This window comes from Catharus ustulatus, chromosome 14 (assembly GCF_009819885.2).
Source record: "Catharus ustulatus isolate bCatUst1 chromosome 14, bCatUst1.pri.v2, whole genome shotgun sequence".
Classification (NCBI taxonomy): Eukaryota; Metazoa; Chordata; class Aves; order Passeriformes; family Turdidae; genus Catharus; species Catharus ustulatus.
In genome coordinates, this window is record NC_046234.1 from 15,872,615 (window position 1) to 15,889,491 (window position 16,877).

Below are 16,877 nucleotides of genomic sequence, written 5' to 3' on the forward strand. Positions count from 1 at the left end.
CGTGGAATGCGGATGTGTGTTGACGTTTACAAGAAACAGAGAAATTTACGGCTGATTACAAAAGGGTAGAAGGCACGTGCACACGGTTTGTTAGCCAACCATAATGCAAAAAGGAGTGCGTGTTATGGTACAGAGAAAAAGTATAAAAAGCTGTACTGTGGGATAATAAACTGCTGATGGCTCGCCACTCTTCATCACCAGTCTTTCGCCCACTGTCACTGCCCCGCTGTCCAAGGAGCCCAGGACAGATCCCTCCCAGCAGACACGGCAAATGCAGCGCGGGGTGAAGCCCGGAGCGATCCCCGCGGCTCAGCGCAGGCCCCGGCCGGGGCAGGGCAGGCAGGGGCAGCAGGAGCAGAGCCCGAGAGCCGCAGCCAGCAGGGCCGAGCCCCGCGAAGGCCGCTGGAATTTGCGGGCTCTCTTCACCCCGCCGCCCGTGTGGGCCGCGTAGTCCAGGGTGCGCAGGACGTGCTGCTCCACGCTGTCGGCAGCGCCGTGCTGCTGGGCCAGCAGCCCCTCCAGCTGCACGAACAGCCCTCGCAGCTCCAGCATCTGCGCCTCCAGCTCCAGCAGCTGCCGCTGCCGCGCCTGGGCCAGCCCCAGGTGCTGCTTGGCCTTCAGCTCCTCCAGGTCGCGGCCGACGATGCGAGGCCCCTGGGGGCTCTCGGCCAGCAGATCCACGTCCTGCGCTCCCAGGGGGATGCCCGCCAGCTCCGCCTGCCTCTGGATCTGCTCCTTCAGCCGCTGCCGGTAGCGGCTCTCCCGGGCGTAGTGGCGGGCGAGGACGGCGCCGTAGCGGCGCAGCAGCAGCCACAGCTGGGTCTGGCGGACGCGGGGCCCCGCTCGGCCCGAGCCCCCGGCCGGGGCCGCGGGCAGCGCTCCCAGCTGCGGCTGCAGGGCCGCGGCCTGGCGGGCGAAGGCGGCGCGGGCCGCGCCCAGGCCGCTCTTGTGGCGGGCCATGCTCTCCTCCGAGGTGCAGCACAGCACCGACTGCTGCGTCCTGTCGATGCTCTCCGACAGCTGCTCCAGCCGCTCCAGCGCCCGCCACAGCTCGGCCGCCTCCCGCAGCGCCCGGCCCACGGGGCTGGCGTCGTCGCCGACGAACGCGGGGTTATCGAAGCGAGCGGAGTCGTCGTGAGGGTTCCCCTCGGCCGCCGCTCGCTGCTGCAGCTCCGCCAGCCGGTCCCTCATGCTCCGCGGGGCTCCGGCACCGTCTGAGGGGACGTGCGAGGCTGCAGCTCCTCGGGAGCGCTGCGAGCTGTCCCCGCTGGCACCAAAGCAAATATTGATGGAGGAGGGCAGGTCCCGGGCACTGCGGGACCGGGCCGGGAGCGCTGCCAGCACCGCCCGCACCTGCGTCACGGGACGGGCTCCGGGCACGCACCTGCAGCACCGGGGCTCGGCACAAAGACGCTTTTATTCACCCAGGAACAAGGACACACAAAAATCCCGGCACCCCTGCCCTTAGAAACCGGCCTCACAATGCAGCCAAACCCAAATTGTACCAAATTGACATTGGTTGTACCAAATGAAGGGCAAATGACACGGAGTCACCAACTCTGCCAAGCTGGGGGGGGACCCACAGGATCACGGAGCCTGGCCCTGCACAGCAGAGCACCATCCCCCAAATCCCACCCTGAGGGCACAAACACTCCTGGGACTCAGAACATCCCTGGTGTGACTGGAAGGTGGGATGGAGACAAAGCTTTGGCTCTCCCTGCTGTGCAGGTCTGGAAGGCTCCAGGGCCCCACAGTGCCTGCAGCATCACAAGAATTAATTCAAAAAGGTGCTCGTGGGGTTTTCCAGGCTGGAAATGAGCGCTGGGATGACCCAGCTGTCCTGCACATCAATGCAAGGCAGTGCTGAGTCCACTCGCTGCTGAAATACATAAAAATCACAGCTGAATTCTAAGACATCTATAAAAAATAGCTCTGAAAAGTACTTCTACAAAATTCATTTCCAAAGGGGAAAATAGTTGTTCTCTAGCACGCTGGTGTTTTATAACATAACATGTATTATATATTATGCATTTTACAGCATGTATTATCACATGTGACCTAAATATGATGATATGAAGTATATAACAGCTATGATATAATATCAATATAATATCAAATCATTATGATATCGACAGAGGGACAGCCAAGGGAGGTTTAGCAAAGTTCAAGCAGCTCTGAAGGGAGTGGAATTCCTTCCCTCCAATGCCATCTGATGGATGTACATAAAGGGGGGCTCCAGCATCTATGCAAAACAAGTTTAATTTTGTTCTTTGTAACCATCAAGGCCAAGAAAAAAACAAAAGCCCTTTTGTCCCTGGGGTTTGGAGGATGAGTGTTGTGTTAAAAAGGAGATATTCATTCCCATCAGAGAGGAAATGCCACTGGAATCAGCGCAATAAAGTGAAATGTCAAATAAATCAGCAGATTAATGAGGGGAAAAGTCAAAATAGAATGACAGAATCCCAGAATCGTTAGTGCTGGAATCCCAGACCACTGAGTCCAAGCTGTGCCTGACCCCACCTTGTTACCAGCACAGAGCACTGAGTGCCACCTCCAGTCCTTCCTCGGACACCTCCAGGGATGGGGACTCCAAACCTCCCTGGGCAGCCCCTTCCAATTCCTCACCACCCATTCCAGGAGGAAATTCCTGCTGAGTTTATTCCATGTATTCATTGTCAGCACCTGCCCTTGGCTGAGCACAGATCACCAACATCTCTACTCAAACCCAGCCCCATCCATCCCCAAAATCCCTGTGTAAACAATGTTATTGCTGCTGTTTAACAAGGGCAAGAACACAGGAGAAAATCCTCATTTCCCATGAAATATCCCTGTGGGAACAGTCCTGGAAGAGTCATCCCCTGAACCCACCTGAGTCCCACAGTGGCTGAGGGACCTCACCAGAGCCTCCTCCCCTGCTCCTTTCACATGGCTTTTTTAGCCATTTCACAGCACTTTTAGGCATTTTCCCCTTCTTCTTCCAAGGAATCATTAGCTGCTCCTATCCTTTTTTCCCAGAAAAATGGTATTTTGGAGCCAGATTGGATGGTGATGGGGGTGAGGGTCTCCATCCCATCCTGCTCAAGACCTTCAAAGTGTGTAAAAACTTCTCTATCCATTCATAAATAAAGTTTTTATATCCAGTTTATAAAACTTCCAATTAAAACTATAAAATTATCCAGTTGTATCAAAAAGCAATCTTTTTTACATTAAAATCTCCATTTTACCTATTTTTTTTTTCCTTTTAATGTCTCAACTACTCAAGAAGCAATCCAAAACCAAAGTAATTCTCTTTTTATTTTTTTATTAAGACAATCCCACAGCTGGAAAATGAAACATCCTAGATTACATCAGTGACTTCAAAAAAACTCTAGAAAAAAATCTTTACAAATTTACATTTGTACAATACAAAAAACTAACAGCTCATTGCATATAAATATTACATTTGGTCTGCCAACATGTGGCATCAAAATCCCTGAAGTATTCATTAAAGGGACCTGAGATAGCAGATGTGAAGATATGGGCATAAATATCACCTAAAAAAAATAATATAGAAAGTAGACATAATTCTAATAGTTTTGTGCATTTTTGGAGTATTTTAAATCTCAAACACGACCTGGAGAGCCTAAATCATGTGAATTTTGCTCCGACATCAAGTGGTATTTCTACATGAAATCTGCTCTTAATGACTCATGAAGGAATGAAGAGCCTGAATTAATATTTCTACAAAAAAAAAAAATCCTCAGACGTTGAGTTCTGAACACACCCGAGCAGCCACCGCTCTCTGAGGAAGAATTTTAAGAAGAGAAACGGCAGATTTGGATTTTACCTGCGAATATTCCAGCAGGATTTCACTCCCCACCCTCTCCAAACACCTCACAGACCCCAAAGCCAGGAAGATCCGCAATGAAAACCCCCAAACCAAGCAACTGCTCCTGATTTCCCACTGCTGGAATTATTTCCCAGCTATTTACACATTTCTCACCTCCCCAGCGTGGCTGCGCTTACTACCAGGAGTAGCAACTCCAAGTGCTTGGTTTGCCTCGGAAGTCTCACAGACTCGGCTCAGGTACCCACATCCACGCACAAAAATGTATTTCAGCACCATTTTTAGAACACTAGAGTTAAGGCTGTGACAGCAATTCCCACTGGAAATCTCAATTTTTCAGGGATTTGTAGCACAGTTGTGTGAGTTCGCTGTGGGCCGAACACGATGCAGTAAAAATGTACAAGCTTCCAACAGGTCTTTGCATTTCTAAGACTAAAAAAAAATGAGTTTTTAGACTAAATTTTGCAGGCTGTTACTTACTGTACATAAAGGAGTTTTTTTTTACCATGTGTAAACCTCGGATATATTGAAGAGTTGAAAAGTCTCTGTCGCTCATGCGCAGGGATTTGCTATAATACACATTGTAAGAACACAACAACAGCTCCCTACCTATTAAATATAGAGTTAGCCTTGGAGGGTTAACTGCTCCTTAAAAATCATCAACATTTTATAAAACTCTGCAGGATGGTTTTTAAATAAAAAGATAAAATTAAGACATGTAAACACACAAAGACATTTTTAATGCATGAAATCCATGATGGGACGCTCCAGATCAGGACACAACATCCCTAAACCTACAGCTGTTCACTTTTCCCTGGTGTTCACCACTCCAAGATGGAATGAATCAAGTTTTTATCAAAAATTAATTTAAACTGATTTTCTCATGTTATTATTCTGTGATTTGGAGCACTGAGACATTCCCGAGACACCCAGGAGCAGCTTTTCCAAATGCTAGGCCAAGGGTCATCTTGTTTTGGGGAGTCAAGAGAGTCTCCAAATATTTCATTTTTTAAAAATTAATTAAAAACTCTCTGCCACACCCCTGGTGCCAGCTCTTTTGCATGCCCTCTGAACTACTCAGTCCTTCTGCTTCCCCACAGGAGCAGCTGAGCTGGGCATTTAGGAAAAATTCCATGAAAATGAAACTATGCAAACAGGATGCACAATTTGAAGTGGCCAAAAATCCTCCACAAATTATTTTAGTTTTTGTGTCTGCAGAGTGGGGGTGGTTAGGATGAGGGGGTGGCCTCTGCTTGGCTGATGGAGAAAGGAGTGATGGAAAGAGGAGGAAGGGATAAAACTGCCCAAATCCATTCAAGTTCAAGCACCAACAGAAAGGTTTTAACCTAACAGCCTGGCAGGCCAGCTGAAATAAAATTTATCACAATATCCAAAGTTTCCAAGAGAATATATAAATAGCTTATAAAAGGAAACTAGAGGACAGAGGTGGGGCATGGCTAAAAGGAAAATAAAAGGTGATGGAGAAAATAAAAAGCAGATGAAGTTTGAGCTGAATCATGGATTACTAAGGTTGGAAAAGGCCCCAAAATCTTCAAGTCCAACCTTCAACCAAATCCCACCAAGGGCCACATGTGCTCAGCTCTTGGATGGTGACTCTGCCACCTTCCAGTGCCTGACCACTCTTTCCATGACAAAATTTTCCCTAATATCCAAGACAACAGCACCTCACTACTGCCAAACAAGCCTTGTCATCCATGCTTTGGTCTGGAGATCCAGGGGAGCACTGCAGGGACAGTGGCTGGGGCTGGCAGCAGCTGAGAGCAAAGCCACAGGATTTGAGAGCAGGATTTCAGCCCTGTCTCTGGGGAGGATGGAGTGTGTGAGCCTGAGGCCCTTCCCAAGGTGTCCCCAAGGGCCCTGAGGTGCCCCAGCAGCTTGGGATTGGGATGTGCCAGTGGGACATCTCAAGGGAACACAAGCACCAATGCTCAAACATCTACAGGAACTGAGCAGCCTGCCTGCTCATCCTCAGGAATCCCAAAATCAGACCTGAAATCCCCATCCTTAGGCAGAGTCTGGAGTTCTTTGTTGAGAGTGCAAGGGAAGAGCCCATTCCTGACTGCAGCCTGCCCTGATCTTAGCAGGGTGTGGAACAGGGACACTTTGGGATGGTTTAATTCTGCTGTACCTGGTGGGCTCATCCTAAATCCACCACATCCATAAGCAGCTCCTGATAGGATTTGGGATTTGAGAGCTCCTACAAAAGTGTAATTATTCCACAGAACTATGAGAAATCAACTGCCCAACTCAGAGAAAAAACCCAGACACAAATCCAAGCAAAAAGAACAGCTCTAAACCCAAGTAATCTGACATGCTTATAAAAAGATTCTCATGCACAAAAAAAAAAATTAAAAAGAAGCTTTTTTCCATTTTTTATACTAAATTCTGCTGTCCCAGCACCCCCTGCTCTAGCTCAAAGTCATGGGACACAGTAATACTTACGCCACAGCAAAGTGATGCTTCACTGGTATCTTCACAGTACAGAGAAAAGATACAGTTAAGAACATATTTAATCTTACTCTAATTGCTGCTAAAATACACCAACTTATAAAATGATTTCTCTGGAATCCCTGTGGTTTCTCTCTCCCCGACCCCTACACAAAATAAATAAGGAATAAGTGGATTTTCGGCCAGTCAGAACTAGAGGAAAAAAAGCATTTCTTTTGCATTTCAAGCTTTTCAGGCTTTAGGACAGAACCCATAGTGTTTACATTAGCTCACAGGACTGATCTAAGGGATATGATTCCAACTATGGACTGATGCATACATGCTATTCCTGGTTACCATATGTAAAAAGACCAATCAGTCAAACAAATAATACATTTCTTATAAATATAAATGCGTGTATATATACAGATATATGAGAGATGATAGGACAGGTTTTTATATTTTAAAGCCCAACACAGAACTAGGAGAGCCTCTGCACTTGGTTTTTTTCCCCACCCCCCCATCAAAAACCAAATCAAGTCCAGCAGTGGATTACGGCTGATTTCAAACATTCCTTACAAAATTAAAAGTGTGGTTTTTGTACTGTACCATAAACTCATATTAATGAGCAATTTAGGATATACTCTCCTCCATCACAAAACTAAACCTCTGCTTTTTTTTATTTTCAAGTCATTTTTGCATCTAACTAGGAATTTTTTTTTTGAAAGCGAGATAAAATAGCTAGTGCTTAATATAGAAAGTCAAAAATTAAATTCCTTCTGCATCTGAGAATATACATGGGTCACTCTTTGCTGCCTGAGGTTTTCCAGAATTATTGACCAAGCTGTGCACAGAAGAACTTCAGGATATCGGATGAAAGCTTAAAAAAAAATAAAACCCCTAAAAACCTTGAAAAACTCCACTGGAACTTTGTAGTCTCTTCTGATTTGTTCTCTCTGTGACCTGACTCTGCACTGTCAGACAAGGGGAGGAAATTGGAATCCCACATCCATTCCAGCCAGAGCCCAGGAAGGAAGGAAGAGGCTGCTCACCTGCAGCTCAGCCCACGCCACCGCCGAGGTCCCCGAGGAGCAGCAGGGATCTCCTCACAGATCTCCTCACAACTGCACTAGCACTGCCAGAGCCTTTCAAGTCAGCATTTCCCAGGACAACAAGAGCACAGTGCAACAGGAATTCTCTTCTGGAAGCTTGAGACACAAAAGTCAGTCTGGGGGAGTGGGGGGGGAGTGACAGCTCCCTCAGCACCTCTGAGGGGTCAGTGGGCCCAGGCAGCCCCTCTGCACAAATCCCAAACCTGCCCCAAACATCTGCTGCTGAGAACTCTGAGAGCCACTGCATTTGTTTTCATGGTGGCAACACAAGGAAGATACAGCTACTCACAACTTCCACCCCTCTACGCTCCTTCTCGCCTCTTCTTCACCACGCTCTGAATAACAGCATCTATTTTCTTTTCAGTTTCCAGTAGTTGTAAATAAGAGGTAGCTGAGCTACTATTAAAAATCATGCTTTGAAGAGGAGGAACCTTTCAAATGTTGAAGTCACCCCTTTAGCTGCACAATCTCGATTAATACTATAAAAATATGAGAGGACAAAAAGAAAATAGATGCAAGTAACTTTTGCATTTGGCACCTTTTGTCTAGATATTCATACTTCTCAAGTATTCTCTTTTTAATAAAGTTAATGCACACATAGGACACACCACATCAAAGGTTTGCTACATATTTACAAGGCACCAACCCTTTGTCACTGTTTTTACACGAATAAAGAACCGATAGAAAGCACATCAGGACCCCCAAAACTGTAGTATGGACATACTTCAGTTCAGCACAATTCCATCAACGTTTGGCCTGGGAAGATTAAAATAATCCAGATCCTTCTTACAATATAGAAACTGTAAACATTTTATAGCTGCCTTTAGGATTGGTGTATTGTGCAAAAGTTATAATTATTACTGTGTCTAAGGATTTATGGCAGAAACCACATAAAAACTCTGTAAGAAGGTGCTATTTCTATAATACAAAAACAAAACGAGGGAGAGAAGTCATAAGCGTGACTCGAAAATGTCATGTTCTTACTGAGAAGCTGGAAGCCTCTGCAATGTGATGAACTCGTAGTGTGTGGGGAAGAATTTCTGTAATTTAAGGCCTAATGACTAAGGCTTGTTTTGACCAATGAAATGGGGAGATCTGAAGCTTTAAAACAAACACAAACTGACAGGATGAAAAAGCACCACTGTGAAACGTGAGTGGAGTCCCCGCACAACTTGCTTGGTAGAATTTCTGGTAAAATCCCTGCAGTAGAAGGCCATTGAAGTTCTTTTAAAATTGTTCCAAAAGTTTTCCATCTGTCAATAATTCCATCCCATGAGATGGCTGACCCTGGCTTTTTCTGTCATTTTCCGCACCCTGCCTGACCTGGAAGTACCAAGGTTCAAAGGATCCTCGGTGTGCACAAAATTGTCATTGTCGGAGTCGTCGTTGTACAGGACAGTTCTCCTGCCCTCGTTCCTGGTTTTGATCCGAGGGGGGCGGCTGAATCTCCCTCCGAACACGTTCTCCCCAAACTGTCCCCCAAAGAGGTTTTCGAACTCGTCGTCGGCGAGCCGGGCGCGCTTGGCTCTCGTGGCTCCTCGCGAGGCCCCTCGGCCTCCCCGGCCTCTCCTTCCTCCCCGGCCGCCGCCTCGTCCTCTGCCGCAGCCTCTTCCACCTCTGCCCCCTCTTCCCCCTCTGCTCCACCTGCCCCACCTTCCCCACCTGCCCCTCCTGCCCGTCCCTCGGCCCTGCCAATTCCGTTTGCCCGCTGTGAGTTTCCGTTTGATTTTCCGCTTGGGTTTTTTGGATTGCACAACTTTGCTGTAGTCGTGGTCGCCGTCGATGTAATCCTGGTCTGTTCTGGAGGTTGATTCCGAGTCGGAATCAGAGCCGCTTCTGCTTTCGGAGCTGGAGCTGGATCCTGACTCCCCGCTTTCTGATGAAGACAAACCCGACTTTTCCTTTAATTCTCTCTTCTTCTTTTCCTCCTCCTCCGCCTCCTCCAGGTGCTCGTCCTCTTCTGAGGCGCTCAGCAGCTTCCTCTTGACTCCTGCCCGGGGCTCTCTGCCATCCCCATTGGTGAGTGGCCCATCAGGAGAGTGATCTGAGCAAAAACAAAACAACCCCATCAGCACCACTGCCAAACAGGACACAGCTGGGTTTGCTGCAGTTTCCTTTGGGATTCTCCTCGCTGCCTCTGAGGTGTGCTCAGGGATGATCCACTCAGAGGTACTCACCCTTTACGTGCTGTGGACACAAGCAGGTGCTCTAAGGGGAAGATCTAGCCAACAAAACAGAGTTTTTACCTGGAAGCAACGACTGCAAACTCTCCTGAGCAAGAGTTCAGTGAAGGTCCAGGCAAAAAAAAGGAGCCCGGAGTGACCAGGTTGGACACAAACATTTAAAACTTAGGTGACTCCTACCTGGGGTGACAAGGCAGGAAAACTCTAAAATCCATTTCAAAACTATATACACACAAAAACAACATTCTGCAAGCAGCATTTATTCCCTATCAAATGCATGTTCTCAAAAGGTTTAGTCCAGGGAATATTAATGGGAAGCACAACTCAAGAAGAGTCAATGACCCAAGAAGGTTCACTGGGATTGCTGAACATCTTAAATGAAAATTAAACAAAGCATCTTGCTGGCTTGGGACCCCAAATCCTCCATGTTCTCAGGGTTATGAATCTGACAATGAAGAGTAAATACCTTCTTTAAGACAGGAAAAGCTCACCTGCAGCACCCAGCACTGCTACAGCACAGGAGGGTGGACTTGGGAAAGGATCCAGGACAAGCCCATGTAGTGCCCACCTTGGTGGGAACTCTGAGTAACTCATCCCCAAGATTTCCACAGCTGAACTGTTTCCCTTCTAATCACAACTATTTTGATTTGCATGAGAGAAAAATATTTCAATGTTTTTGTAAACTTTTTTCATCTTTGGTTTCAGCTTGATTAATATAAAGGTGAAGGTTTTGGGGTGGGGATTCTCTTGGTTTGTTTGCTTTCTGTAACACCTGAAGGAACTGTAGGAGTTTAAGAGCAGTCAAGTTTTTCATCTGGAGAGAATTTAAATTATTTCACTTAAGTGCACATGGAATCATCTGCATTCCACACCTCAGACAGGACACCACAGAGTAAAGTAAATTCAATTTTTTGGTAAGGTTTAGGAATATATACAATGTTACACTGAGGCAATAATGCCATAAACATCAGACAGAAGTAGGATCTTTCATCTCTAGTGAAACCAGTCAGTCAAAGCCCAGAATCTCATTATTTCTCACCTTGTTTCACTGGTGTGGATTTGTTCCTGACTGGTCTGCTTTTCCCTGGATCTATGGCATTTCCACTCCGGCTCTGTGCATTTGAGCCTGATGAAGATGGTTGACCCTCCAGCTCTTCACCAGTGGCTGAACCCAGAGGTTCTTCTGCTGTATCTGAAACTTCAGACAGGACACCACACAAGGGGACAGGGTGATTTTTATGCTCTATTTACAGGGCTGTGCCTGGGGAGGTTCTGTATGCCCTGAGTTAAGAGCCCAAGTCAGGGCAAGCTCACCAAACTGCTCTGCAGCCATGGAAAGACAGATTCCTCCTGAATGCAACCCCAAGCAGGATTAATTTAATTAATTATCCATCAGTGCTGTAGGAGAGAGGCCCACACATAGGAAATCTGGGCTTTTGTCACTGGAATAATTCTTATCATGGCCAGTTCCCTGATCCTTACCCAGAACTTCCCAACAGCCAAACTCAGCTAACACAACCTACAGACAGCACATTTCCAGGACCTTGCTCCTTCACCACGTGGGTTTTGCACCATGTGTCTCACAAGCACAGGACTCAACCTGCCAGACAAGCTGTTGTAAGAGAAAGGCTGGATTTCTCCTCACCATGAGATGAGACTGAAGAGTTAGTCCTGGTCAGGGGCAGTGAGGTATTCTGGTTGGGTTTGGGTTGAATCTTCATTTGCTTCTGTTTCCCTTTTGGGCTGCAAACACAGAATACCCCAAAGAGAAATCTGTTATGACCAAAGACTCAAATACAAGACTGATTTCTCCTGCACAATGATCTGTTCTTCCCAAGGGTGATAACACTAAAAATAGTTACACCATGGTGCTGTTTGCTAAAGGTAGAGGAGTTTGCAGGGCCAAGATTTATCTCCCATTTTAAAACTAACAGCCAGTTTACTTAGATAATGTACCAGATGAAGGTAGGGAAATATTACACAACACTTTTTTCAACAATTAAAAGGTAGAGGCAGCTGATCTTTCCTTTCCTCCAGAAAGAACACTTGTAACCACATCATCTTTCACTTACCAGAATTACAAAACTACAAATGGAGCATGATTCTAAATCCCAAAAGAGAAGGGAAATGAGCAACACTGCTGCTGGTTATTCCCAAAAGCACATCTGTCCTCTGGAATGGCACTGCCAGCCAGGCCCCCCATCCCTGTTTTACCTGGATGCTCTGCTGGTTGAGGGGGAGCTGCTGCTGCTCCTCAGCCGTTTTCTGTACCGGGGCCTTTTCCTCTTCTGGCATTGCATTGCTGACTTGTACTCAGAGATGATGTTTTTCATGTGGTTCTCAAATAAGGCAGAGAGTCGAAGGGTCATGCTGTAAATCTGCAGTGAGGGAAAATGGTCAGGCTTATTAGAGTTGAGTAACTTGAAGATCAACCAAAAAACCATCCCAAAGATGTCCAGACTTTGTAGCATTAAGAAAAAATTCACAGTGATGTTTCACTATAGGTTCTTTACAGATTATTTCCTTCCATGGGTCATGTGTATTTTTGCAACAGTTTTCATAAAAGGATTTAGTAACAGTACAAAATATTTCCAGATTTGAAAGGAAATGGATTTCTGGATTGGTGGAATACAGTCCCCTTCATCAATCCCCACAAAGCATGGAAGTAGGTCTTAAGATAACTTGAATTCCAAGGGAAAAACAACTGGATTTCATGTCTCCTCACCTTTGTTTTTGCACTAAATCCATGGTGAACTGTCCTTACACCACCCTTACAGAGCTACAGAGAAGAAACTCAAAATGTTCTCAGTCCTAATTTGTGTGAACCACACATCAAAATCTTTAAACCATTTTCTGTTCTCTTTCTAGGCTTTGCTTTTGTGTAGCCTCATCTACAATATCTGCAGTTATCAAGCTGATAGCCTTGTTTATAGGGATAAATTATTGAAAAAAATAAAAACAACTGGTGACTAGTTCTCTATTACAAATCTTGTAAGGAACAGCTGCAACAGTGACAATGGTCCCAGATAAAAATGGATGTTAGAAGTCATCTGGGAGAGCAGAGCAAAGCAAGTTTATAACCACAGAATTGGTGTATCCTGGTTATTTTTGACACCAAGCAGTGTTTTGCTCTTTCAGACCTCATTTCCTGTGTTTTTTTCATGTAGGGCCAAAAAGGTATTAACATTTATTACTTACACGAGACTTTTTATTAGGAGTGTAAGCTTTAGAGTTGCAGAATATTAAACGAATATCTTTGTAGAATTCCAAGGGACTGGTGTAGTTTCCTGCTTCCAAGGTTTCTTTCACAGTGCTGAAGTCCATGGGAGTGTCTACAATATCTCGATAATCCTGTGAGAACACAAAGAGCAAAATCAAAGCTCTCAAATCCTGCAGCAGTGACTTCACCTCAGTGTCCATCCCCTGGCTCAAGTCCTTCTTTTCCCTTGAGAGTTGTTGTAGATAATCCCCTGAAAACATCAGCTCCTAAAGGGAGAGGACAGAGCCATGCCCAGCATGGATGTTCTGCCAAAGGAGAAACAATTCTGGATGTGGAAGCTGCACTTACAGGATAGGAGAAGAGATCAACAGGCTGCCTGAAAGGCTCGGAGTCCTCTCGTTCATAAATCAGGTTTAAGAGCTGCTGGCACTGCTCCTTCCAAGCATCAGCACTGGCCTTCATGGGCTGCCTCTTCACCCTTCGTCTCACCTGCAGGGAAACAGGCATTGCACAATATCCACCTTGCTCCCTTGAAGCTCCTACTAACTTCCCAGCATTCTGATTCAAAGCATTCCCCAATTAAAAACAGAAATCCAGGAAGATTAAAGCAGAGCAGACAGCACAGTAATATGCAAATTAGACAAATTAAACAAATTGGCCTTTTCTGGTCTCATATAACACTCAAACCCATAGGAAGCTGCAATATTTCAGCTCCAGCTTTGCTATATTTATCAGTTGCATTGAAATTTGACTGCTGGAGGCATTTATTTTTAAATCAAATTCTTTTAAAAAATGACCAAAGCAGAACTTTTACTCACTCTTCTTTTCCCAGAGGAAGTGCCTGGAGCGTCTGAATCCACATCTACTTCTGCCACCTAAAGGCAAAGGGAATGATCACACACAGGCAGGTCTGGATAACCCTCAGCCATGGAAAAAGGGTTAAAAACCAGCCAACAAGCACCACAGGACATGTGGCAACAGGAACTACAGCATATTTCAAACTGCACTGAAGGGGAGAAGGTGTCAGGAGAAGGAAGCAGCTCAAGGCAGTGACATCTATCCTGGATTCTACCTGACATTTCACTCCAGGGATCAACTGATGGGAAATGACACAGAATTACATAAGGAAATCAGCTTTGCTGCCTCAGTGACAATGGAGAGCTGTTGTCCTTCTGACTAACAGCTGCACTTCCCAGCTCCCCTCATTACTCATCCTTCCAACAAAACATCATGTACTGAGAGAAGATTAAAGACATGCAGTTCCAAGAAGCATTTTTACTTCAGAGCTTATTGTCCCAGGTGAGCCTGAACAGCCTCATCTCCAAAACTCAGTGCAATTACCCAGAAAATAAAGGCTCAACAAAAAATCAAAATTTCTTTCATATGCTTAATTTTAAAAGGGAAGGAAACGATCTTACCTCTTCTTCCTCATCAGTACTGCTCAGGTCTTCTGCTTTCACCTTGTTGTAGATCTCTAATATATCAGTACAGCTCTGATCTCTGCAGGACAATGACAAAAAGCAAGGTACAAAATGAAGGATCCCAGGAGTTGGAGTTGTGGGGTCTGTGAGGTCCAAACTCACCCAATGAAGCGGAGCAGGACATCTGTCACAATTTTGGCTGCTTTGACTATGGGGCTGTCTGGCTCGTTGAATGTCCTGGCATTGTGTTCAATGTATCTTACCTCCCACATCAGGGCAGAGATTCTCCTGAAAAACACACAAAATTAAAGGAATGGCATGCAGAAGAAGATGTATGTTACTTTTTTTCCCACATTCAGTAAGATTTTTTGGTAAAAACCTGAATTGGGAATTCAGAACAAGCAGAAACAGGTGAAAATAAGACCAGGACATGATTTATTCCCAAATTAACTGGCAAAATTGAGATTTCCACTTCCCAGCATTATTCAGTGCCCTTCTGTCAACTGCAACACCAGCAGAGCCCCTGCTCAAAGGGAGCAGGGATGGAAACAAAGCAAACATGCTCTGCTTCCAAACAGAGCCAGGCTCAGGGTGTTAAACCAACACTCCAGCTTTTGCCTTAACAACATGGCCAGGAGAATTTATTAATCAGGAAGACTCACTTTGCCCAAGGCCAATCTGATCTTACTCAGTTGCTAAAGGGACTTTAAAAAGCATTCAGCTCCACATAATGATCAATGCAATAAATGTCAGCTACAAACCCAAACTCACCTATAAAACCTGTTTTCAAGCCTCCTCCTGATGGTGGTGAGATCAGTTGGGTAAGCAACAACAGTGCAATACATGGGATAGGCACTAAGGTCCACTGGAACAGCAAAGGGATTAGAAATGTCTGCAAGACAAAAGACCACAATCATTTAGATGCCTCCATGAGATGTTGCACCAAGATTCCTTTTAATGTTTTCTGGGATTTCTCTGGAAAAATTCAGCAAAAGCAACACAGATCTACAGCTGGGAATGTCATTACCCACAGGGCAGGGCTCCTCCTCTTGTACCATCTATTCCTACTGTTGAAAAGCATTTTTTGTTTAAGTATCACATCTGAGATCTGTGTGCCAGCAGCCAATCTGACTGAAAGGAACGTGGAATTGCACTTACAACAGGAATACTACAACACAACATCAAGTAAAAACACAGACATGTCCTGGGTGTAAACAAAGGCAAAATTTAAAACACAGTGTGCTATTAAATGCTTACAAACCAGTTACAAGCAATTTGGAGGTGAGGATATTTAGTGAGGATTTTTTGGTTGGTTTTGAGGGGTTTAATTCTGTTTTGTTCTTTAGATATGACCCATTGGGAAGCCCCACTGAAAGAAAGGGAATTTAGCTTGGAAACTGAAATATGACATTTAAAAGGTTCTTTTCAGTAATTCAGTTGAGTACATTTCAAATACTCCACACCAAGTCCTAGCACTCCATCCCATCCCATCTTCAGTCCTTCCCCCTTTTCTCTCCAGACATACCGAGGGAAAGGAGCTGCTCAATCCCTCGGATTACTCGTTCACATTCTTCATCTCTGGAATGGGCTCCCCATTCTCCTTCCTGGGGCTTGTAGAGAAGAGCTGTCAGCTCCTCTGGGGTCACAGGAACTCCAGCACCCACCTCCTCTGGATAGGCAGCTGCAGAGGAACAATTGCAGAGGGTAAATGCAGGGCCCCAGAGCTGTTTGCTCTGTGCAGGGACAGGAATCCAGCACACACTTACTTCCTTCTGGGATCGGCTCCATGTCCCATGGACTCATCCTCTCTCTCTCATTGTTGTCCCAGCTATTAAAAAATCCATTCAAATGAGTTAGAGCTCAGTGTAAAGACACACCTTTTCTTTACCAGATTTGACCCAAAAGGTCACTCCAGTTCGGAATAAGACATTCCAAGTCCCTGTTTTCCTCTTGGATCTCTATACAGTCACTGCACTGCTTTACACAGAAGTGTAAGTGTTCTGCAACACAGAAGTGTTGCTTTAGGAATCAATTCAAGAGTTAAATAAGGAAATGTTCAAATTAAGGAAATAGTCAAAACATTCTAAAATAAATAAATAGTAAGTAACAAGTAAGAAGTACAAGATGTGAAATTAAATAAGTAAATAAAGTGTATGGATATGTATTTAAATGGAAAAAGGGATTCTAGTTCTTGAGGTTCCTGATCCCATTTCTGAAGTTCCCTGAGTTGTGCAGGAGCCCCAGGACATGGAAACACTCACTGGACACTGTAGCACTGGAAGGAACTATCAGGATACTCTGCCTGGAAAGGCTGCTGACTCTCCACGGTCCCAAACCACCAGGCATCATCGATGATACTGCGAAACCGATCCCCTGCAAGGGCAAACATTGCAGTCACACAAAGAACAACAAGAATTGCTACATATTTCCTTTTAGAGAATCAACTCCCTCTTTTGGGAATGCCCCACTGCCATCCTCACATTCTGCACCACAGGAGTTGAGCCCTTGCCCTCAGGGCAGGACTTGCCCATCTCTGGGAATCACTCCCAGCTGCCTCACACCTCAGATCCCAACAGATCAGGAGATTCTTCTGCTATCACTGCCCTTGGAACAGTTTCTCTCATTTCTCCTTTTTTTTTTTTTTTTCCCAGGAATTGCAGCAAACAT

General features: G+C 45.5%; 2 protein-coding genes across 2 annotated transcripts in view; both read right to left on the minus strand.

The window, feature by feature from the left end:
* Window positions 1-309: 309 nt before the first annotated feature.
* LOC117003008 (syntaxin-1B-like) lies at window positions 310-2,242 on the minus strand. Its single transcript, XM_033072599.1, has 2 exons — window positions 2,223-2,242; window positions 310-1,384 (listed from the first exon to the last, which is right to left on the minus strand). Exons 1-2 carry the CDS (start codon window positions 2,240-2,242, stop codon window positions 310-312), a joined length of 1,095 nt encoding a protein of 364 aa, XP_032928490.1.
* Window positions 2,243-3,284: 1,042 nt separating this feature from the next.
* BRWD3 (bromodomain and WD repeat domain containing 3) overlaps window positions 3,285-16,877 on the minus strand; it is a 49,583-nt gene continuing 35,990 nt past the window's right edge. Inside the window, exons 28-40 of the mRNA XM_033072726.1 lie at window positions 16,472-16,583; window positions 15,977-16,038; window positions 15,736-15,891; window positions 14,982-15,102; window positions 14,373-14,498; window positions 14,208-14,289; window positions 13,608-13,664; window positions 13,138-13,278; window positions 12,768-12,920; window positions 11,784-11,947; window positions 11,215-11,312; window positions 10,609-10,767; window positions 3,285-9,430 (exon numbers count right to left, since the gene is read on the minus strand). Coding sequence (XP_032928617.1) covers window positions 8,643-9,430; window positions 10,609-10,767; window positions 11,215-11,312; window positions 11,784-11,947; window positions 12,768-12,920; window positions 13,138-13,278; window positions 13,608-13,664; window positions 14,208-14,289; window positions 14,373-14,498; window positions 14,982-15,102; window positions 15,736-15,891; window positions 15,977-16,038; window positions 16,472-16,583 — 2,219 coding nt within the window. The 3' untranslated portion in view covers window positions 3,285-8,642. The remainder of the gene's footprint in view (window positions 9,431-10,608; window positions 10,768-11,214; window positions 11,313-11,783; window positions 11,948-12,767; window positions 12,921-13,137; window positions 13,279-13,607; window positions 13,665-14,207; window positions 14,290-14,372; window positions 14,499-14,981; window positions 15,103-15,735; window positions 15,892-15,976; window positions 16,039-16,471; window positions 16,584-16,877) is intronic.

Excerpts from the sequence above, each read along its gene's own strand:
- LOC117003008 (XM_033072599.1), bottom strand. The coding sequence starts at position 2,242 with ATGCTGGAGCCCCCCTTTAT. Across the intron at positions 1,385-2,222 it reads ATGCTGGAGCCCCCCTTTAT|GTGCGTGCCCGGAGCCCGTC; the intron begins GTACATCCATCA and ends CCGGTGCTGCAG.